The sequence below is a fragment of the Taurulus bubalis genome, assembly GCF_910589615.1.
Source record: "Taurulus bubalis genome assembly, chromosome: 6".
NCBI lineage: Eukaryota > Metazoa > Chordata > Actinopteri > Perciformes > Cottidae > Taurulus > Taurulus bubalis.
Window position 1 is genome coordinate 8637262 of NC_136594.1, and position 25015 is coordinate 8662276.

The 25015-nt window shown below is 42.3% G+C and overlaps 1 protein-coding gene across 2 annotated transcripts in view; it reads left to right on the top strand.

Moving 5' to 3' along the window:
• Positions 1 to 25015, top strand: part of fbxw7 (F-box and WD repeat domain containing 7) — a gene marked incomplete at its 5' end in the record, with an annotated part of 56748 nt that overhangs the window by 24416 nt on the left and 7317 nt on the right. The window contains 7 exons of one of the 2 annotated variants that reach the window (XM_079219496.1): positions 8317 to 8355; positions 12710 to 12792; positions 14143 to 14284; positions 18167 to 18301; positions 20554 to 20677; positions 20868 to 21004; positions 21607 to 21720. In XM_079219496.1, the coding sequence (XP_079075622.1) occupies positions 8317 to 8355; positions 12710 to 12792; positions 14143 to 14284; positions 18167 to 18301; positions 20554 to 20677; positions 20868 to 21004; positions 21607 to 21720 (774 nt within the window). Of the gene's footprint in view, positions 1 to 8316; positions 8356 to 12709; positions 12793 to 14142; positions 14285 to 18166; positions 18302 to 20553; positions 20678 to 20867; positions 21005 to 21606; positions 21721 to 25015 lie in introns of those variants that run through there. The other variant, XM_079219495.1, reaches the window with a different exon arrangement.

The window sequence follows — 25015 nt, forward strand, 5'->3', positions numbered from 1 at the left end:
TCTCCCTTTACTTTGTCCGAGAATGCTCGGTGTCCTTCACAACAAAGAGATCCCCTCTTTTCCTCATATTGTACAAAAATTCCAACCTAGATTACTTTTCTTATTAAGTTGCATTGCCTCAGCCAAAAAGGCTACTTGATCCTCAGGCCTACCTGGATGGCAGATTAAACATGGTAAATATGATCCCGTAGCACAGTGCACTTCGTGAGCCCAATCATTGCGTTAATGCTGATCATCTTCTGGTGCATTCTTTCTCAACAAGCAATTTTCTCTTTGCCTCAGGCTGTTTTATTAAGAAATAACTCCACGTCTTCTGTGTTCACAGTGCACACCATTATTGAGTTTCTGTATTTGTTAATGTAGAGAGATGCAAGATGCATTTTATTGCCATTTCTTATTGTCTGTACACCGCTGATAAAAACAAGCAATTAGACACCTAGGTCCACCTATTTAGGCCAACTTTATAGATGCATTTACCAGGTTTCATTTCATATTCTCAGTTTTTAAATAACGTGTTTAGATTTCTTAATTATGTGCAACAGATTTTACAGTCCTGAAAGCTACATTTAATCAATTCATTAAACAAATTGATTCATTAAAACTGCATTTTAATTATGCAATTAGAGAATCACTTGAGTTATTAATTTGCACATTTAATAATAATTTGATCAACCTGTTAAATTATTCTATTTCCTGATTATGAGCAAATCTATTTATCTTAAGACTCTTTAAGATTCTTTAAAGGAGCTATTATGTGTTTTTAATTGCAAAGAAATGCTATAAAACCCTGTGACTGCGCTCTACCTAATCAGAACAGCAGACACAGAACGTTAGTAGCTGGTGAACGTAGTGGAGCATTTAACAGCTATAGAACCAGACTTTACCCTCAGGGATGGTAGGGACCAAAACAGACTGGACATTGGACTTACTTTTACTTAAGTGAAGGATATTGTCGCTGGGTAACTGCTGGATGTGTAAATGATTTGTTTACCATATTAACCATAACAATAGCCTGCGGTTGGGCTGATGTTTCATTGAGTTATTGTTTACTTGAGTAAAATCTGGTCAAGTCCAGTCGATGGTCTTTATCAGAGTTGCATTGCTGTAACGTTGCATCAAGCATTCTTTACTGACAAACTGTCCGTATACAAAGATGTGTAAACTGCTGTCTTTTTGATCTTTCATTTGTGCTATCAGACGTGGCAGTTGATAGCAGTCAAGTCGGGCACTTAAAAGGGTTGCTATCACCCACTCTGCTGGTGGTGCATCAAAGATAACCATAATCCCAAACACTTTAGACAAGAGCCTTGGCTTTCAAAGCATAGCCAGTAGACTCGTCCAAACAAGATCAAATGTACCCTTCATTTTGTGGAAATTGGATTTCTGTGTCAACATGTTTTGGGTCACTGTCCATTTGAACCACTTCTCTACTTAACCTAACTTTAAAAATTGGGCTCACAAAAAAATAGCTGCTTTTTCAACTTTAAGCTGCGCAAATTTACAAGATGTTCAAACTTCATTCTTTCCAGATGACCTCGTTAGTGAGACTCACTGGGATCCATCGTAGTTTGTCTTCCTCGAGTTTGGTAGTTCTTCAAGTTGTTAAAAAATATCTCTCCATTTATCGTAGCAGATCTAAAGTTCATCCTGGCAAATACTGATCAATATATGTGCTTGATGCATTGCTTCTAACAGGCCGTGTTAAATCGCATCATCCGATCCACTTGGATTAAGGTGAAATCTCCGTTCAGAGGTTACTCAGGCATGTTTTCTTTTGAAAATCCTGTATTTGGAACAGCACATATGCAAATGACTGCTTTGTTGCCGAGATAAAGGGTCTTATAAGAAGATGGTGTTCCAGATGAGATCAGTATCACAGAGGGGGATAAAGTACCAAAGGCAGTTTTATGCATGAGTTTCTGTAACAAGTTCAGGTCGAGGCACGCGACCAAGTCACCCTTCTCAAGCACATTTAGGGATCTGCATATGACAGGCAACACCCAGCAGGCACAATTTGGCTCGCTCTGCTGCATCTCGGATGCAGAGTGGTAATTCTGGATGATTAAAGAGGTTTATTCGTTTCCGTGTAAATGTTGACGCCAGCCCCAGCCAAGTTTCACCTGGCTCATCACACACATTTCCATAACCCTCTTTCATTTTTGAATGAGATACGATGGCTCAAACTGCATCTAAATGCAAAAACTAGATGGGCCGAACGTTGGGAAAAGATTAGAAATGAAGGAAAATGTGAATACCTCCTATGGTACAATTTGCCACTTGAGTGTTTAGTATATGACCCTCCTCCTGAGGTACTTATTGTGTAGTATATTCAACATTTTAGAGAATTTATTTGACTTTGAGAAAATCCAAGTTTCGTTACTCTTTTCTCAGGAGCCAAAATCTGCTTTAAAACATTTAAACAGTCCTGACTGAATGTTGTGATGACTTTTGCTCATTTCAAAACTTCATACAAATACTCAGGTCTTTGCTTGAAACTCTTAAATATATTAGACTGGATATTTACTTTATATTTTATTCACTCAACACTGTAGCGCTGCTACGACTATCTTCGCGTACACACGGCATCTTTTTGTTCGACCTGTTCGGTTCCGAGGAGTGAGGCTTCTTTTTCATCCATCATTGATGTAAGGATGGTGGGTGTCAGTTCAGACATTGTTGGGCAGATTGTACAGTCCTCTGAGACACACTTAAAAAAAAATATACTTGCTTTTGGACGAGGGGAGGAAGGGGATGCAGTTCAGAGAAGTCACGCAGAGTAAAAGTTGTTCACACATGGCGGCCGACTTGTTCTCGCCATGTCGTAGGTCAAACGTAATGAGGGTCTGAAGGAAGGCTGTGGCTCCTGGAGAGGGTCACGCTTTTCCGTTTGAAGCTTTTTCTCACAGCAGTTTCCCTCAAAGATGGTTCCGCTGTACACGTTCCTGATGGCCTCAGGATTTGGGCATGATATTTGTGATTGGACAACATATCGATTGAGAGCATCGGTCAAGTCTTTAAAATGCATAGACACGCATTCAGCTATTGATAGCTTGGACTTCATTACTTCTAGTGCAACAAATAAAAAAATGAACACCTTTTTGAGGACACATTTGTGATGCAGTGTCCATCTTCATCCCCACCACTAAAATGCTTCCCAGTGGTACTACAAGGACACCTGGACGACAGTTGTCCTTGTAGTCCCGCTGGGAAGAACTGCAGTCTGCCGGGAAGTGCGTATTATTCTCCTAAAGTGAGATTGTGCGTATTGTTGCAAAATGAATGAAACAAACGTGTCTTGTTTGAACATCAGTGAGGCACAAGTGTACTTTGAACGCAAAGCTTTCCTGTTTTTTTTACCGCCACAGGAAACCGTTGATATCTATACTACTTCCTGCATTTGTTTAAGGCCTTTAGACACCAGAATATGTTTTCCCCGGTGTGTGATTATTCGCACTTAATATATTGTTTTTGTCAGGAGTACTTTCCCACTGAAAGCAAATATTAAGCAGCAGAAAGGCGGCATCAATTAGTTTACACAAACAAGGTCAAATTTGTCTGAGCTTTTGCACCACAAAGAAAGGCATCAACCAATCGCGTTGTGTGAAACAGACATATTCAACAGACAGAGGCAAACTTTATTACTTTATTTGATGCTCTTGTTCCATTCTTACCTTTAACAATACAAGTCATAAACATATGGAGAATACTGCATAACCATGAGTGAATGCAAATTCACTAAAATAATTGCACTCATAGGAAACTCAATAAAATAGCTTCCAGTAGCTTATGCTATACAACGATTTACCTCAGCCAGACACTACTCCGAGTCAGTAGAATCCGGGCCATTGGCGTTTTCACTAAATATTTACATAATCAGATTTTTGTTTAAATAATCATCAGTAAAGTGTATATAATTACTAAATGGGCCAAGGCAAATGGTAGAAACAGCTAGAACCGTCTGGTATATTACTAAACGTACATCCCTTGATTGTAATGCAGCTTATGCTATATTAAGATATCCAAAGTCGATATGTAGTCTCATATTATGATATTATCAATAACATATAGATATATTGCCCAGACCTTGTTGCAACTGTCGCTGCTTGTATGAATAGTTTGTGTCAATATCATCTTGCCATAGCACTCGCATCAGACTGACTTATTTTTCACGGGGAAATCAGCTTCGCTGTCCTTTATTGCCTCAATGAGGGCTCTGTGGTTACTTTTTATAGTCCACATAAAATAAGGAGACTGTTATTTTTATACTCCTGAGTTCTACTTTGCAAATCACAAGTCACATCCTGACTATAGAGGCAGTACGAATGCAGTCGGACGGACTGTGAACACATTCTGTTCGTAAGCCATGCAAACGCCTCCAGCCTGCAGTTCTTATTAGAAACTTCTATATCTAAGAAATTAAATTAATTTTCTGCTTTGCATCGTTATTGTGGCTTTCTGCCTTCTGCTTCAAAGCTAAAAGCTAAAGCTAACTTTATTGTGACAGGCCTTGTGCAAATGTATTTTAACCAGTTTTGTAGGAGGACATCTCGCAAGGTTTTTTCTTTTTAAATCATAAAATGAGACATCACCACTCATTCATTAACTGGCAGAAATTCCAATTTGTATTATGTTTAGTGAGTGATACGCAACAAATATGACCCGGGATACATTTTTCCCAGTGTTTTACTGTGCGGTTGGGAACACCACTGGGACACCAGCTCTTTGAATTGTAATGTTCTCCCCTTAGTGGTAGCGCTTTTGGTATTATTTCTCCTTTTCATTGTGTTGACCATGGCCTATTAATTAATTTCTCTCTGCTTGTATACATTTTAAAATTCTGTGTCTGTTTGAAACTCCAATTTCTAAATAATTACCAATAATTGCAAATACTGACCTCCTGTTTTTCATTTGTTTCCAATGAACAACATCAACGTCACAAGGGAGATACCAGTGGCACTCGCTTTAATTTATTTTTTGACCTGACCCCGTCCTACTTGAATGTTTCGGTCGCGTGGGTGGCTGCAGGATATGATAATTCAGCGCCTTGCAGATGATGCTATTATTATCATCCTTCGCAGAATGCCATGATCCATGGTTTCCTTATTCATCAAACCTCCCCCACACACATTGCATCTGTCCAGCCTGGAATGAGGCTCACGCTTCACCATTTCAGCAAAATCTATTGAGGAGACCCCCTAGTCCTCATTTTTTTTTCTAGAGGGAAGACAATCGCACAATGACACGGCGCCGTTTAGTGATGCATCACTGCCCGAGAAGTATTTGCCTCCTTCAAGTTCACCACCTCACATCAAACATTTGCTCAAGAAAGCTTCTTTTTTTCCTGTCGTGAAGCTTTTTCCCACCAACATCTGCTGATTTGTATTAGTAGGCCAGTCACGTTCCTCCAATAGCGCGAGACAGGTGTTGGACCTTTAAAACCTCTTCTAAGGATTAAACGATTAATGGGTGACTCAAACAAAATGTTATTCGACAATTAAGATCGGTCAATTTAGGGCTGAAACCAACTTTTATTTTTATCTGTTAATCTGCTGATCATTTTACAGGTTTATAGATTAATCATTTGGTCTAATGAAGTAAAAAAAAAGTTGAAGTAGCAGTCCAAAACCCAAAGATATTTAAATTACTGTCATAGAAGACTAAGAAAACAAGTACATCTTGACATTTCAAAAGCATAACCGGTAAGTTTTTTGGCATTTTTACAATTATATTAATTAATTGTTACACATTAAGTCTCTGTCCATCGATTAATCAACTGATTGTTTTACCAACACATTAATTCATTATTTAAGCCATCTATCAAGTAAAAAATGATTAAACACTTGCTTCCAAAATGTGAGGATTTACTTGCTATTCGTATTTTCCGCCAGAATGTCCTCCCCATTCATTAATTGCTTCATACATCCAGGGATGCTCGTCAAATCTGCAGGCTTGTACAGTTCAGAGTCAGTGTGCTGAAACCGTGGTATGGATGTTGTCAATTATTTGTGCACAGTCAAATGAGACAAGATTTGCATTTCCCTACAAGCTATCTACTGCACGGCGTTGTAATATGTGTATTTTTACACATCCTCTGCTGTTCAAATACTGCATTAAAATGATCCAATGTCTGATGGAGCGCTGGTACCTGAGAAGGTTTGTTTGTTGATTTTAAAAAGAAAAATACAAAAAACCTGAAAAACTGTTTTTTGCAGCTGAACGACTGACCAGCAGGATTTTGGTTTTGATAAGCAGAAGGTCAGTATCAGGAGGAGGGGGGTAGGCCGGTTAATGCTTTACCAACTGGCAGAAGGAGAGCAACAAAGAGCGCCACGGCCCATTCAAAGGCCACAGTGCAAGCGCTCTTGCATGCCAAGCATTCCAATGTGCTGTGTAAAGGTTGAACCGGCAGAGAGCAACGAGAGGGCCTTTCTCATGAGGGCCACCTTAAACACACACACACAGACAAAGCTCAACCAGCTTTGTCTGTGCACCTAGTTTGAGTGATTTTCTGTGTGTTGCTGTGGTGAGAAAGTGTGACTAAAATGCCAGGATCAGCCAAATCCTTTGACACCTGTCGTGTCATTCAAACTGACGTTTTGTCAGACTTACTGAACAGGATTTAGCTGTTATTTGATTTGGTAAATCACCATGAAAATCAGCTACACGGTTGTAGTGTCACACCACATACATTTACAAGCGTCTAATCCAAAATTACTCAACAGTTGGAGCGCAAATTGTGGTGGATTTTTACTAGAAGTCTCTCGCCAAGTTTTGCTCTTCAATAACAAGCCCTAATAACCCCCTCCTCCTCCTACCAGGACACGCTGTAATTACAGGTGTAAGCCGGGAGCGTCTGAGAGTCTGTCATATCTCAATGCCTCAATCACCTGGGAATAGAGCCCTTCCCATGACCCTTCATTGTGCTCTGTGTTTCGATGATCTAATGCAGACGTTTTGTGAGGTCACGGGTGGCAAATCTTAAAGCTGTATAGAAACTCATGGTGTGGTCCAAACTGGTATGAACTGGATATCTAAAGCAGAGAAACTAGAGTTAAGGCAAACCCATGATCATAGTTTAGTTTAAACTGCACGCACATTTCACTGTTGCAGAGGTCAACTGGTCAGTTTGATGCATCAGTGTGTTTCAGTTTGTTCTCTTGCAGCACTGTGACGTCACATAGGGACACTGTTTAATATTCTAATTTCACCTGCACTAAATGTTTGTTTTTTTTTAAACTTAAGATGCCATCTTGAGGCTGTTTTTTTTTTTGTTAAGGAGCTGTAATGCAGTCTTGAAGCAGGACTTTTTTCTTTTTGTTAGGCAGGCAGGTGCTATCACCCTTTACCTGCCATACTGAAATGCAAATATTGACCCTGTGTGTGTGTGTGCGTGTGTGTGCCTGTGCAAATAAGCAGGTGTTGTGGACGTGGATCCATTCACACTGTTAATGATGGATTATAATGGCCGTTCTGTTTGCTTCAGAGGCGCAGTACTTGAGTAAATGTACTTGTGACTTTCCACCACTGCGTGTGCTTCACATGGAGGAGAGTTTTCTGTTTGATGCAGATATTTGTTTAGAAGTGAGTACAAATGAAGGGAGCGTATAGACTTGGGCGGGGTGAGTGTTTTTAGTCCTGCAACAAGTGCGGGGGGGTCCCTCATTTTACGCATTAAAGACGAGCGCATATACCCCACCCGGCCTCTGCGCGCTGCCTCCGTCTGCACGCATATGTCTCCCCGGTACCCTGCGCTGCTCGCGGGAGGATGCGAGTGTTGGACTGCACCATTCCCGTCGTCTCCACCGGGGAGGCTGTAATCCGATCCTGTGTGGAGGAAGAGCGCACTGCCACACCGCTCTGACGCGCCTCCCCCGTCCACTCCTCCCACTTTCTGCCCGAGTGTCACCCTCTTTCTCCCTCATCTGTTCACTCCCTCTGCTCGGTGAGGCTGGTCGGCGGCGCACACGCCTCCGGGATCGTCGCATCGCATTGTTTCACCCCCCCCACCGACCGACCGAGCTCCATTTAAATCTGCGTGACACGGCGGAGCTTCTTTTTCTTCTTCTTCTTCTTCCTGCTATTATAAGTGTGTTGTTGAATGCCTACACCCGGGGAATCTACCGCACGCACGCCAGTCCGGTGACGTGCCCGAGCATGTTCACACCAGAGACGGCGTCGGATTTACCTGAGAGTACGCTGCTGCCCTCGCGCCGTCAGAGCTTCCTCCCCACCGCGCACGCAGATCTGGACTTCACCGATTGTCACTGAAGAGAAGGAGAGAGAGAGGAAAAAAAGGGAAAACACCGGATTACAAGGATGGGGTTCTACGGCACTTTAAAGATGATTTTCTACAAAGTGAGTAGGATTTCTGCTCGTATTTAACCTCCAACACACACACACGCACACACCCGTCTCCTATTATTATTTCGGGGTGTCTGACTCGCGCCGTCGCCCTCGTTATCGTTGACGCGCCTCTCGCGGGCAGATTGTGCGGCCACTGCGGATGATGAACAGCAATGTGGCGGAACCCCCGGAGACTCCGCGCTAATTGCCCGGGCCTATATATATATATATGTAACGTTAGCGCGTTGCGTTCAATGTCGGGATTTCTACGACGCGCATTTGGCACAGTGTCCCTCCGTATAGTAACTTCGGCTGCGTGAACAAACGCCACCGCGCAGATTCGGGGGCGAATCGTTGCATTTTTAAATAGGTTCCTGCTGTGGCACTTTCACGGCTGTTTTTTTTAACTATGCAATGCTGGATTGAAAAATATGTTCGCCCTGTACACAACTTGATTTCCCGGTTCTGGCTGGCATGAGATCTAATTGTGCCTCACATTTTTGGCTCAATGCTGCCTGCACCTGTGCTGTGGTCCTGCCCTCTCCATCATCATCTTATAGCTGCTTTTAGTTATATACTACGTATTGGTTCATATCACCTCCTGTGTTTTTAAAACATGCAGATGTCCACTTTTGTAAATAACCATTGGTTGCAGGAAGAGCTGCCCGTTCCCCCTGCAATAGCCTCCCCAGTGTGACTGGTTATTATGATTCTACATTATGCAGCAGTGGTTATCTCGCGCTGACCAAAGTGACTGATTGGGATTCATGCATGTGATCAGTCTGCCGTTGCCTGTTGGAGCAGCCTTATTCCCTGACATTGTGCACTCGCCTCTGGCTCCAACCTCAGATAATGGGTCACTGTGTCAGACTGCGTGAGGTAGAGAATATCCTCGAGGATGTTGGGTGTATTCTGCTGGATGGCAGCCATGAAATGATGCTCCCTTAGTTGGAAATGCAGAGTGCAAACATGAACATGAAAGGGAATCCATTACACAGTGTGCGTAATGTAAACAAATTAGTTAAATCATTCAAAATCAGACTCTCCTGTGGTGGAGGGATTTGTGTGTGTAGCTGTGTGCACATTTGGCTGTGTAGTGTTGAAGCCTTTACTCAATTTATCCTAATAATTGAGTAAAAATGTCACTGAATCGATGGGCAATAGTTTATACAATTGAACTGTGGCCCTTTTTTGTTTTTCTCCATCCATTTTGTGGCTGTGCTCATTCTAAGATATCAGGATTTGGAAGTCAGCCTCTCAAGCTCAAATGTGTTTTTGCAGCTCTTTGATGATACTGAAACGCCAAGACTGATTTATTTAAGACGTATTCAAACCCATTTTCCACTTCGATTGGTCCCTGTCAGTTCTACAAGTTGCCAATCCTTTCCAAAATGGCCAGTTCTCGGATGCGTTGTGACGCCGATTGACACGATGGAACGGTTTCATGTCTGCGTGAAGCAGTTTTAAAAAAATGAGACCAGATCCTTCAAGTGACTGATGCTGCAGGATGTAGTCTGTGTTGAAATGAATCAACACATTATGTAAGAGTGATTGCTGTCTTTAAAATATCATTAACTCTCTGTGTATCCATCTGTCGTGCTTTTGGCCAGATAGGAAAGCCAAGAGGAAGGAGGGGAGGACTGATTAGCGGTGATTTACAAACACTGCGTGCTCTGGCTACCTTTTTTCCAGGCTGAAACACAAGAAGGGGCCGGTTCCACGCTGCTTATTTTCACGCATGCATTTAGTTAGAGTTTTTTTTCTCTTTTTTTTTGCATGTGTACACACAGAGGCACACACACAGGCGCACACACACTCAAAGGCAGCCAGCACTCCCTGCTTTTTCTTTCTTTTTTCTCCCACTCGTAAACACACACACACACACACACACACACACACACACACACACACACACACAGATATATATATATACATATATACACACACACACACACACATATACACACACACACACACACACACACACACCCAGGCTCTCCTTGGCTACTGAACTGCCTTTGCAGTGAGATCACCGCTTAAAGAACAAGGCAGTTGGGTTTAAGAGCTGGATCTTCACGAGTCGGAATATCTTATAAACCCCCCTTTTATGTTCCTTAGCACTCAAACAGGCTGTCAGCCAGATATTTAATATGGAGACAAGTGGAACATAAGATGCATACGTACCAAGCTTCTGAAAAACATTTAGACTATATTTACATGTTGTTTGTTTTTCCACGAAGAATACATTTCCCAGTGCCTCTTCTCTACGTTCCCGTAATGAATCACTCAAGATCTGTGTGCCCCCCCCCCCCCCCCCCCCCCCCCCCCCCGCAGCTTTACACAGGAGCTGACTTGTAAGGCACGGATCACAAATCATTGGTCAGATCCCAGTGTAATGTCCAGGGGGCTTCTAACCTGCAGGACAAGTTGGTGTGCTGGTCATGTCCACATGCCTCCTATAGACTCAGGCTTCAGTTGTGTCAGTTGCTTTGGTGCATTGATTCGTTCTGGAGTCCACATTTAATACTGAGATAGGGAAGCCTATGGTGATGCCTAATGCTGTGGGTGCAACTGCTGATATCCTGCTCATCGTTCTGCTTTTCTGAATCGTTTCTCTCGGTTCATCTTGCTGCTCTCAACACTCAAATGTGCCACTTAGGCTGAAAACACAGAGCGGACAAACATACAGACACACTCGCCAAATTATAGTGATAAACAAAACAAAAAACACATCTTGAGGAGAGATGTGTAATCATGTCACTGAGGAGCCAGACAGTATGGAGTCACATATCCAGTGCCAGTGTATTCTTAGCATCCAATACTACCATAACACGGCAAAAATACATCCGAATACAACATATCGTTTGTCCCAAAAGAAGGGGAGTTTATTTTGAATGCGGTTTCTGCTCTCAAAAAGCCATTATCAGCTTCTAGGACAGGTTGCGTCTCGCAGCACAAACAGGCTGCTCTGGAACTGGAGACCAAATGTTGACAAATGATTTGAACCTTAAATGGAAGTACAAAAAAAAAAAGATTATGCCACGACTAATGTAAGAGAACCTTGTGTAAAACATGTTACTTGTTTTTGTGCAGTAATACATGATTCATCTGCACTGTGATACCCATTTCTTGGTGAAAATACACCCTTGTTGTTTTCTGCTGGTGGCTCCCACGATCCAGCATTTTATTTTAATTGAATCCAGTTGAGAGAACAGTCTTTTTGTTTCAGAGGATCACATTCAAACCTACAATAAGCTTTCATTTCAGCATGAAACATGTTTAATTACTCAAGAAACAAAACGGGACCGTTGCATTGTAAATCTTGTTTTGGCCAGACACTCCAGTTCCATTATTCCATTCGCTCGTGAATCGTGAGGGGCCGGCGATGAGATGGTGATCACTTGCATGTGTAGTGAGGGGCCTTGCCAGAGAGAGTGGCAGGCATGAGATGAAGAAAATTGGCTTGCCCGGGCTCACACAGGCTCCTTTGTTTGCACAGTTGGGTAGGTGGTAACAGGGACTGGGTGGTGTGTTCACATGCAGGTGATGGAAGGAGATAAAGAACCCTGTTTTTCTGTCTCAAGTGTCCGTATACATCAAGCTTCAAAAAGGAAGAATGCACCCTGTCGCCTCCCTGAACAAGTTTATTTACCTTGTGGTTATTTTGTGTGCATGAACATGCTGTCCACTTGGAGTTTCGGGTGTGAATGTGAGAGTGCCTCTGTGTATATCATGTGGTGTCTGGTTGTCAACGATCACCTCCGACATGGAAGATCATCAAAGGAAAGCACAGCGTTGTCATAGAAGCTCCTGCGTTGTGTCCCACTCTCTCATAGCGTCGAGCTGTCTCCTCTACAGATAGGTCATTACCTCTCTGCTTTGTTATGAAACATGTTAGTACATTTGAATCTCTCCCCGATGCATTAGAGTTTAATTTCCTATTTGCGTGAAGCTGTTGCAAGACTGTGGTGTCTGTATTTGAATATGCTGCATTTCATCATTTTAACAAAGTCTGTGACTTTGCAAAAGCAATTTTCTGCTTCCACCCCTGGTTTAACGAAGTTACATGACGTGTGACCTTTTTTATTTTTTTTAAATTAGCTTTTCAAGAACTGGCTTCTCACTTTAAAAATAAAGTGACATAGACTCAGTTTTTGAAAGAAGGTTATTAGAAGGGAAGAAAGCAATGATGGATTATACAAAACATGCCCGAACTGCCGCCTCCAACCACATTCTGTTGCTGCACATTTTGATTTACTTCTCAGAAGGATGCAGTGTAATAATTAGGTTTCTGTTTATACTAGTCTCCTCTGTTGTGATGCCCTGCTGGTTTCTAATGTTTTTCTTCTCTGTTTTTCTTCCTCAGATGAAGAGAAAGTTGGACCATGGCCCCGAGGTCCGATCTTTCCCTTCAGGAAAAAAGCCCTGCAAAGGCACAGAGTATCCGAGGTAAAGCATCCTAGATTTCCCCCTAAAGTCTCCAGTTGCTCGTCAGAGACATGCCCTTGCTCAACTGTCCTCAACTCTATTCATTTCCCACTTCGGGGTCAAGACGATCTTTTCCACGTTAACGAGTCTTATCTCCTTATCTTAGTGCTACTCAGGTATTAAATAAATCTACCATGACAGGAAAAGATATCAAGCAGCATGAACAAAGATACTTTGTCTTCAAACAGAATGATGCTTCACAACATATTGCATCTCCAGCATCCAGCCAGCCGTCAACGATATTTCTCTAACCCTGAATATTTAATGCCCGTGTTCACATGTAGCCGCATTAAAATTCAGACCGAACACAGTCACTTAACTGTAAATGTTGCCATGTAGCTCGCTCCGGCTCAGTTTCCAAAATTCATAAAAAATTAATCAATAATGAAATGGAACCCCCAGCATTCCAGCAAGCAGAATAAAAAAAAAAAACGAAGGGAGCCCTCTGGATGCTTTTCCCCCGCTGCCCTGACATCACGAGTGCTCACGGGCGCCCTTTTGAAGTCGTGTGCTGCTTTTCACATTCAGGTTCAGGTTACAACAGGAGAAACTGGACTTCACCAGATCGTCTGTGGGATTGTGCACACTTTGAAGTCTTTGAAGCGTTAAGGATAACGCGACGTTTGAAACTAGGACATGTGTGATAAGGGATTAAAGATATCCTTATTGTTCTGAAGCTGCAAGTCCGAAGTTTTATTTACTTTTGTAGATTTTGTTTTTTTCGGGGCTAGAGCTGTACAACAAAAACTACACAGCCAAGAAGTAATTATATTCTTCAGGTCCAACAGCAACTGAAATATTCTTCTATAATTTAAAGAGATTCAGCCCTTATTATAACAACACATCTGTTCAGCTGGCCATAAACTGTCATTTAAAAAAAGGAATGGGGGTAAATTAGGAACATTTGCATAATGTACAAACCAAACACCATTTTTTGTATTTGCTTGGAAGAATACACATGCTTTAAGCTGCGGTTTTCATTGTGAAATCAAATCTGTTAGTGGCGAAATGCTTTCAGTTTTATGTGTAGCATTAAATATTTAACTCGGCAGTATTCGCTATCGTTTGTGTTCTCCATGTTAAAGTTTGCAGTGGAAATATCTGCAGAAGTTGCAGCAAAGCAAACCCGCGAACAACGTATTGAGCTGCTTGTTGTTCTCATCAATAGTGCATCCTTAATGTCTGTAATATTCCCTTAATGTTTCCATTTTTTTTTCGTCCTCCCTGTAATGTCTGCAGTCGGGCATTTGCTTGTGAAGATCTAATTTTATTATTCGTTTTAAAGCGTTTTTCCTTCCTTGTAAATTGCAGCCCGACAGGAATCGTCCCATGTCCGGCCACTCCCACCACATTTGGCCACATTAGAACAGCCAACTGTCAGGGGCAGCAGAGACGGCGCATCACCTCAATCCAGCCACCCACGGGTCTCCAAGAATGGCTCCGAACATTTCAGGTGAGCACACTGGAGTTTTCTTCTTTTTCTTCTTCTCTTTTCCTTCTCCTCCCATGGGCAACTCCAAAGCCCTTGAGCAAAAGCTCATCAAAAAGCAGATGTTCTGCCCAATAATTGTTCACTTAGTCTCAGAGATAATTGCTGCCTTGTTGTCCGGGCCCACCACATTAGCATAACCGCTGTAGCGTGGAATTGGAATTTGACGTACCTGTTCAGACTTAAAAGCAGAGTTATAACATCAATTGTTTCTACTGTAGACTTAAAGTCCGTACTAATTGTTGAACAGATGTTGTCTTCTATGCTGCTCAGATGAAGGAAGTTAGTCACTGCGGTATAATCTAAGCCTGTTTTTACCTGGCCATGTATTTTTACTGCACCCAAGGACACAAATGCAGACTGTCTCTCTTAAGAGGTCATGTTGTGTCCATGATTAGAAAAACTTGGAATAGGTGCATTAGACTGATGGAGACATAGAGGTAATACTCTTCATTTCGCCATATTTCAGTTTACCCTATTTTCATATTCATTTTGCTATGTTATCATAGTCTGTACAAATGCAACATAATAGAGCCATTCCTTCATGTTAGACTTCAGCTCTAATGATTCCAGACTTCATGGGAATAGAATGTCATTTAAACATATTAGCCTTGATGTGGTATCTCTGATTTCCTATATAATGGGTTGCCATGGACTTCATTACCTCGGAGAGCTTAAACTCATTTTCTTTGACTCGCTGGGCGAAACTGTGACACCTCAGTGTTTATTTTACATATATTAGTCTTCAGGCCTGACCTGCTGCAGTCTTTAATTTGACAGCACAGGCTTCAGGCAGCTACACCTCAAACTTACATTCTGTACATTCCCCAGTCCAGTCCTGTCCTGCAGCTGCTATTAGAGAGGGAAACTACAAGGCAGCACATTGTAGCGAGAGAATGTTTTTCACAAAAATGTCCAAACTACTAGTGTTATTTTGGGACGTTTCACTCTCAAAGACAAACACAAGGACACACATGGTCATGACAAAGTCACATGTTACATTAGAGGATTAGTTTGAAAAACTTAGTTTGGAAATACACTCGACCGCCCTTTTTCAGAGTTGGATGAGAAGATCGAGGACACTCGCGTGTCTCCATTAAATGGGAAACTTCGCCACCTTTTTTTGTCGATGTCCAGTCAGTGTTGATGTTGAATGTAGTCAATTGAAGTAATACATTCCTTTTTGACTGAAGAAGCAGATTTCTCCTGCTCGCTGAGCAATGTTGGCAGTGGCTACATGTACCAGGATGCATTGTGGGCAAGCTTCAGACCCCGCTGCGTCCTCGGCCTTTCTCTGCCGCATTTCTTCGGCAGTACACTTTGGCTCGAATAAATCCGGCTGAATATTTGAGCCAAGCAAAAACACTATAAAACGTGTCCTTGGCCATAACGCCCTCAATCCATTCATATTTTGGGATTTTCACAGTTTTCCACACAAGCCAAGAGAATAAGTTAGTTAGTAGAGCGCATGGCTCCGGGCTACCAGAGAAATCCAAGCTGAAACAGCCGGTAGTTCTCACTAGTATCCATGTACGTCAATGTTACGTCAAATGACTGGAAGCACGAAGAAAAATATTTTTGCAGCTTTCTGGGTCAATATAGCATGCACTGAGGGATGTATTGCTTCAATCTAATACATGTACCATCAACACCGATTGAACAGCCGACTAGCTTAGCTTAGCATGAAGACTGTAAACAGCTGGCCTGGCCCCTTCCTACAGTCACCTCTAAAGATGACTATTTAACACAAGATGTCTGGTTTGTTTAATACATACAAAAACTGAAGTGTATGAACATGTGATTATTGTGATGTGTGGGATTACTTCCTTGTTTAAAAAATTTAATTAAATGTAAAACTATTTATTTTACACAACCAACACGGGGCACATCTGGCTTGATACCATTGCTTGTTAATTCTTTCTAAATATATTTATACAACATATCTTATCTACAGAATTTATCCAGACAACGAGGCACAAGCAGTTATTATCACTGACATAACAGATATAATAATTGCCTACGTAATCGTACCTCTCAATGAAATGAAGTGTTTCTGAGCAGATACTTTCACACTTTTTCACGTATTTTATCAGCATCTCGTCAAAATGATCAGTGGTTCACACTTGTGCAATCTGTGAACCAGCCTGGATTCCCGGCATGTTTAAGTGTCAGCACTGTGATCCCAGATGTTGACTCCTGGAGTCTTTTTTTCAAAGCCATTCTCAGGGGAAATTTACGAAATCGGTAACTAAAGCAAGAGTACGACTGACTTATTGAGGGAAAAATAGTTTGGCAAAAATGATGAACAACAAAAAAGGACTGGATTTGATTCTGGAAGCTCTTGGAATACTCTGCTCTTCAGAATTCTGATTTGAGATCAATATTCAACAGTATTCTGCCATGTTTTCAGCCCCATAGAGAACAATGAAATGGAGCTTACTTCTTAAAGTTCTCAAACTATAAGGTAGAGGGTTTCAGTTTTAACAAAAAAAAACATCACATGTTGGGAATTGTGAATCTGTAGTTGTTTAAACAAAACGTAATGAAAATGTATGCAAAACGCAAGAAGCTGTTGCATGGCCGTCCCAATAGCAGGGACGAGGTCTCTGAACCCCCTGATTACCACCAGAACCAGCACCTCTGGCGAAAGCTTTTAGCTGCCAAATTACAGGTAGTTTGCGTGCGCCAGATTTTCCATCCTGCTTCGTAGCCTGTAATCATTGTTAGATTTCCGCGCCCCACAGAGAAAAACAACTGCGGCTGTTGGGTCCAACATACAGTGCAGCGCTAAACAACGCAATGTTCAAGCAGAAGAAATAGCCCCGCAGAGTTTTATAATGTTGTTGATGAAGTCTGGTTTCTGATGTTCATATTTTCCACTAATGTGTCGGCTCATAGAAATAGGCAGGTGCCTGAAGTAACTCTTTGCTGCTGTGGAGGGCACATAGGGAACATTAATGTGTTAAAGGCGCACTGCACAAGACTGTTTGTTTCCAGGGCTCTCCAATTATAGTAAAATAAGAGCTTACACAAGCACACTGAGGTGTCTACTTTGACCACGATAAATTGGCACAACTACGGTCCGCTGCTATGTTTTTTTTACTTAGCACAGCTTTGTTGGCTGTGGCAATCCAGATGTGTGGAGGTGTAATGAATATTCTGCTGACATAGTTCAACTAGTGTATTGCCACCTGTAATAGCCCAAAAATGTTTTTCCTCTTAATTTTAAATTCTTTCGAGACTACAGACTGCAGTTAAATTAAAAACAATAGAAACCAGCAGCATACATTATGAACAAGTCAAACAGCTCCTCTATTGTTGTACTGATACCATATGAGGAGAAACTCACTAAAAAGCTACGTCAGAAAGTGTTAGTCCATGATTTAGTGTATATATTCAAGAAGATGGAAAGTTACTCAACGTAAGATAGAAATATTATAGGAATGCTACGCTGTGTTTGAAATCATAGTGAACATCATGCTTCTGATGCAGAACTGTCCAAAATGTCAAAGTGGAAGCTTACGCAGTCTGAAAAACATCATTATTTTTGCTGAGATGTAACTAAAGTCTAATGTTACTGGATTTCATCCTGATTGGACTTGAAAAAAATATTCAAGACAAAAATGAGAATTCGCAGAGTTGAGACTACTCTAGTACGTTCATCTGTTGTGCATTGAGAGTTGCTAGTTTCAATCTATCTGCCAGCCCATGCAGCACTGAAGTAATTCACTTCCAATTTTGTATGATATGTTGTGTCACTTTTGTTCCTATCGAGGTTTGAACACACTTTAGAGTAGACAGAAGCTTCTTTTTTTTTTTTTTTAAACCAGTTCCTTTGTGTTGCAGAGCTGGACTGGCCCAGAGAAGCTGCTGGCGCTGGATGAGTTGATTGACAGCTGTGAGCCCACACAAGTCAAGCATATGATGCAGGTGATCGAGCCGCAGTTTCAGCGAGACTTCATCTCCCTGCTGCCCAAAGAGGTGAGTTCCTGAATCCCCTTTTTTGTCTGTACACGGCTTCCTCTCAACTCCGCGTCCTTCCGTCTGACCTGAACTCCTGTGGGAATGAATCCCTTCAGTTACACATTGTTTTTTAGGTACGAGACAGAGACGGGGCTTCCTCTCCAGCCCTAATCCTGTTGCAATCTTCCCTCAGATCATTTAAAGACATCCATAGTGGGGTGCCTTGTTTTTTCCTCTGCATCATAACTGACAATACAAACACTCTGAAGTGCCACGCTGACGATAAGATCACATAAGGGATTCGTACACAACAGCCTCAATCCACCGTATCTGGCGCAGCTGATCAAATACTTTACACCGCGACTCTCTCTGGCAGGTGTTGGGATGAAAGCTGGGGGCTGCTAGCATAGAGAGTGAGGCAATACAATGCAAGACGTTGCTCTAAAGCCAAATACACAACAGCATCATGTGTGTTCTCATCAGGACATGGGTCCTCTCTTTTCATTTAGTTTTCTGTCTCTTCTTTATATATTTATTTATATATTCTGTTCCCTCTGACTTCTTTTGATAATCCTGCCTGTCCTCTCTGCCAGAGCTGCTGGAAATGTATTGAAGGGGGGGCTGTTTAGTCATTTTAACAGGACCATCCCAGTGGCAGCACTACAGATACTGGTGAAATTGAAACCATGAAGAGAACCTTCAGAAGACGGTCCGTCAGGCTTAAAAAGCAATCACTGGAGGCTCGAGGTCCATTCATAAAACTTTTGAATTATCCTGAATCCCGGTAATGATAACTGGCTTAGACAGGCTCTCAGGTGATTTAGAAATGTCAAGGTTTGTGGGTTTTGTCTGGGGCAAGTGATTTGAAATAACCCTAAAACTCAACTTTAATACCGGAAAGCCTTCCTCGGGTTGAGAAAACAACATGAAAACCTTCTGATTGCCCTTCATAACGACCCTCAGTCCTCTTTAAAATGTTGTCAAAGAAGTTTTGAACTGCGGGAAGTTGGATATTTGAAAAGAAACATCTCTGAAAAATCTTTCATAAAGGTACAACAATATTTAGATTCAGATTCGCTTTGACTTCATGGCTTAAATCGAATGAATAGATTTTAGATTGACGTCTGAATTCATCTGTTGCAAATAGCTGTCTTCTATCTTAACGGGACTAATTCACAATGAATTCAGAGTAAATAAACTCGCTACAAAAAACTGGTTGACAGTCTAACCTCTCAACTAATGTTTACCTTCTGCAATAACTCAACCGTTGCAGGAGCATTTTACTAGACATATTCAGCCGAGAGTATAACAATAATAATAAAAACAACATTCATTCATATCATTTTATCAACAGAATTGCTCAACCAGCTTCTCAAATGTGAGGATTTGATACCAGGATTTTTTTGTCTTAGATGATAGTGGAATATCTGAGCGTTTTAAAACAAGTAATATGGCTAAATCACCTCAGACTGTGATGAATTCAAAATTATTAATTAAGTAAATAGTGGGCAGATTGATCCATGAAGAAAACATTATATTTAGTTTAATCTAGACACGATCGAGGAGCAGCATTAAGACTGGCGAATTGGTTTTGAGAAACCGGCCCCTGGTTCTCCTGATGTTCGTGACACCACTCCTGAATTTATCACAGTGTTTCGAGGGTCATTATCATCTCGGATTATTGTAAAACAATAAAAGAACAATATTTACACAACCGGTTACAAAATGAACCGATAATCTTTCCCCTTTTGTGATGATACAGAACATCTCTTGTCCCAAAGGTTGATCCGCCGCATTGTTTGGTAAAATAAACATTGTGTGTTGAGACCTTTGTCCAAATATATACCTGTTACAATTATGTTTATATAAACAGCAGACCATAGCTTTTCTCTCTCTCTATTGCTCAGGGGTCCAGATTTATGCTCATTATACCAGGTTTTGTGTCTTTTTTTTTATGCCGGCTTTGGCTTAACGAACTGGAGCCCCGACATTATTACCCGCAGTGTGGATCCTATTGTGTATTTTTTTATTAGGCTTTAATGGAAATGTTGATTCAGTTTTCTGGTAATGCCATTGTTTACCCTTGCTTAGTTAGACCCATGCTGTTAATATTTTGCACACGGTTTGTTCCGTTTTGTCGTCGTGATTTAGTTGCTTCAAGGTGAGTCGGGCGGTTGTACTGTTGTATACACCCGCAGCGGTGAACAATGTGTCCTTTTTGTGTCTCTCTTTTTCCATTTACACCTTTCGCATTCCTCGTCTTTCAACAGCTGGCTTTGTACGTGCTGTCGTTCCTGGAACCGAAGGACCTCCTTCAAGCAGCCCAGACGTGTCGCTACTGGCGCATCCTGGCAGAAGACAACCTGCTGTGGAGGGAGAAATGCAGGGAAGAAGGTGAGTCTTAAGTCTTTGCAACAGATGCAGACAGAGAACATGCAGTTGCACAGCGGGAGCAGTCGGGAGCTACAGCTGTGGGCAATGCTGTGCTTAAAGGTGCCGCTGCACCCGTTTTTAAAATAAACTTTTAGAGGACAAAACATGAGCCGTAATCCAATCTGCTTTCATTTCTCTCGTCTCCTCATAGGTATCGATGAGCCTCTGCCCCTCAAGAAGAGGAAAATCGTCAAGCCTGGCTTCACTCACAGCCCCTGGAAGAGTGCCTACATCAGGCAGCACAGAATAGACACCAACTGGAGGAGAGGGGACCTCAAATCACCCAAGGTAGCTTTGCCTTCAAACTTAAATTCCCCAGCGGGTGGATGATCTCATGGACCTGATATAAAATGGCTTTGAGTCACAGAAAAATGATGGAAAGTTAGTGGGAGGTCAGGTCTCCACAGTATTCTTGTTGAATAACAATTAAGCTGCAGCAAAGGATGTTCTTACTCTTTTTAATCTTTAATGTAAAGACTGTATTTGTCCTTTGCCTGTTCAGAAGTTTCCCATAAAGCACAAGCAGCATGCTGGAGCCGATCCTTAATGGGCCTTGTTTGCTTTGGCTCGCTTTGAAACAGCTGCGGGTTGTTTTAGGCCACCGCTGGTGCTCTTCATACTCCTCTGCATTTGTAGTCTGCTCTGTCGTTTGCTGTGCGAGCAGTCCTGCGACCCAGACACACACACACACACACACACGCATGCGCGCGCTGCTTAAAGAGCCGTGTACACCAGCAGCACTTGGTGACATTTTCCTCTTATCTCCCCTTTGATGTACAAAGCACCAGAGACGCCTCATTGTCAGCCTCAATTCCTGCTGTGTCACTCAGCATCCACCTCGTCGTCAATGTCCTTCTCATTGCATCTCTCTTGATCTGTCTCTTCTGAAGGTGCTGAAAGGCCATGACGACCACGTGATCACCTGCCTCCAGTTCTGTGGCAACCGCATTGTCAGCGGCTCCGACGACAACACGCTCAAAGTCTGGTCGGCCATCACAGGAAAGGTACGGCTTAACTGCTTTTTCCATTACCTGTTTCCTCCTTTTCATCTTAATGGCTTCCTTTTCTTCTGCACCGTTGTCAGACTTTAATGGGCGGTAGGCAAGTTCAAGCTGAATTCACTTCATTGATTTTTCAGACTTGTTTATTGGGAAGCGGGTGAGACGTTCATCTAAATTATTAAAAACAGGGAAAACTTTGATCCCTGTCCCATCAGCATAGTTAGTGATTAGTAACATTAGCCCCGTCAGGTGAAAACATCCTGGCAAGACTCCATTCTTTCTCTCTCTATTCTCTCCTCTTACAGTTTGTGGTTTTGCTGACTTGTTACACGGCACATGTCTGCAAGAGCTGTTAGTATTCACCGCTGAGGCCGGTTCAAGCTACACAGGGCTTGGCTGCAGCTTTACGCTGCTGTGTAATAAAAAGAAAAGCATTGGTTGTACTCTGGTGTCGGAGAAAGGTTCACAGATTGTTGTGAATCGCAGCTCTTTCATGCCTCGGTGTTGAACTCCATTTACAAAAGAGATTTTTACTAAAAGATATCCTCTGTAAACTTATTGCATATTCCTCTTTTCCACTCTGTTCCTTTCACTTTTACTGGGCGAGGAATTGAGGTAAGTGGAGTTGTAACCCTCCCCCCCCAAAAAAATACATTCATAGAAAAGCCTTTCGAGAAGTTGATGCTCTGCACGATCACACTGCAGTAGGTCTCTCTTTGGGTTGAGCACAATATACCAGAGAGTTTGCTTTCCATTGCTTTAAAGACTCGGTCCAAACCAATGGTAACGTTGGCGTTCAGCCATCTGGCGATTAAACGCAAAATCGGTCTCAGCATTTGCTGATCTGAACAGATCTTGCCAAGGTCATCCGATAGGCACGGAGCACAATTTGGCTCTCCTTCACCCAAAGACATCTGGATGACGGGTTGTTGAGTTCCAGCTGCAGTGGATCCACATTGGTGGAGGAAGTCTGTGGTGAGTCACATCACCAGCAGGCCCGAACGCTTTTTTACCACCCGGCCTTCAGACCGACGTCACGGCCACACAGTACATCGTCTGTGGTTTCGACAACGCTAATCCGCCTAAGATTTGTTTGTTTACATTAGTCATGAAGAGGAGATGAGCCGAAATCCGTTTCTGTTTGGGTGTTGTATTCAGAGCACAAACCCCTCTGTGGATTTCATCTCTTTGCTTCCTTTGCGCTCAACACAAGAGAGAGAATCTCTCACTGGAGACAAATGGCCAATTAAGCCTAGTCAACCATTTCGGGTGAGGAGTCTGTCGAAGCCAGTAAAGTAGGAATACAATGGTATTACCAGTATCTGCATTGGTTTTTCCTCCTGTCAACATTCCTTACAGTCTCTGCCAGCGCTTTGAGGACTTGATTGCTATGTTTTCTTCTCCGCCAGTTGTCCCTGTGAGAGGCCGGCCTGTAAAGTGGCTATCAGTGGTCTCAAGGTGTCGAGTAAAAAGACACAGTTTGCGACAGCCCTTGGCTCCAAATCCACCTGCCAATATCCACTCCTCTTGTCCTTCATGTTGTAAATCATATCTACTCCATAATCTTCCTTTTTTTTTTTTAAAGTGACATATATGACCGTGATGCGCCGTTTATCGCTCACATGAACCCTCCAACTTCAGAGAAAGCTCAGGGTGACCTTCCACAGCTCAGCCGCTAACACCAGAACTTCGGTCTGAGACCGCATTGGATCAATAAGAGATGGCAGCACTCTTATCAACGGAGATGAAGAGTTCTGATGTTTTGACGGTTCTCCTTTTGAAACCTGTCGCCAGTAGATGTTATGTTGAAGATGTTTCTGTCCTCGCATAAACGGTATTCTCTCCGATAATGAGTTACAGATTACAAAGTAAATTTGCTCATACACTCGTCTTTCTTCAGATGAGAGATGTAGAAATGCAGCGCTGGTGGCTTTCACTGCAGGTAGAGGATTTAATTTGAGGGGATGGGGAAAGAAATTGGTAGTAGAAATAGACCAGATGTGTGCCAGAGGTGGAACGGCGTTAAACGCTTCTTCTCCGCCACTTTTTGCTGCTATTCCACCGAAACCTTTTGTTCAATTTAGAACGATCAAAAAGATTCCCACTGTGATGGGGCAATGTGGGGGGATCACTTGGTGTTACATCACTTTGGCAGCGTTCAAATGCTATGATGTGTCTCCACACACAGTATCCTCTTCACAGCTCTAAATAGAGCATTTATGATGCTGAAAAGATTAACAACTGATGTTACTATCAATTGTTTCATGAATCTGTCCAATATCCTTTTCTTTTGTTAAAGATTTGTTTGTGAATCATGTATTTTTTTTTAAACTCACTTTGCATTTCAAGCACAGAAAGCAAAGTGTCCCATCATATTGACAGGGTTCTTAGCATGGACACGCGGCTTAATTTTAATACATTTCAATAAATACTCATCAATGCAGGAATGCCAAATCCCCGAGTTAATGTGAATCCGTGTTTCATCTTTGCTGTCAGTTTTGTCTTGCCCTTGATTGAGCTTGTTATATAAAACACAGTGAATTGAACCCTTGCTGTGTGGAAATCCAAATTATTATATGAACACTTTCTATTATATATGCCTCCGCAGCACTGGGCCGTTGCTTAGCGATCAGGTAAGACGATGGGGATTTGATTGCGGTGTAAGTACTTCATTGGAGATTTAAAAAGCACACCAGAGTCTTGAGATTAAATAGGATTAATCCGATTCGCAATCTGCAGGAATTTCCAAAAAGCTTGTTTTTTTCCTGCTGAAGCAGCAGATGCTTGGATGCCGCCTGAAGGCTTTTTGTCTTTACCTGATGGACCTTTGTCTCTGCGCGTCCTCCAGCGTCAGTGAAAGATGTCAATCTTCCACACACAAACGGCCACACACATCTCAACGCTTCAAAGGTGGCGGCCTGGTGCTCAACAGAGCAGCACATGTCCTTGGTGGTGCCCGTCAGCAGCAATGTCGGCTGTCAGGCCGATCTAAGATGGCAGACCTGTGGGAGAGGCGTCCTCGGCCACATTTCAAGCTTGACTTCTCCTCTTCTTTAACTCTCAGAGATAAGAGATTGCTTTTTGAGCTGTGAACTTAATTGGAATGTTGTTGAGATAAATTAAGGTAATTGTGGTCATCTAGCATTAATGCAACCGTGGCTTTGTATTGTCTCTGTGATGAAGCTTTTTACTGTGGAGGAGACGCAGCAACCGTCTGTCTGTCGGTAATTGGAGTCGACCAGTAAATCATATCCATGTCGTCAAATCAGCGGCAGAATAATTGAACCTCGTCCTCGCT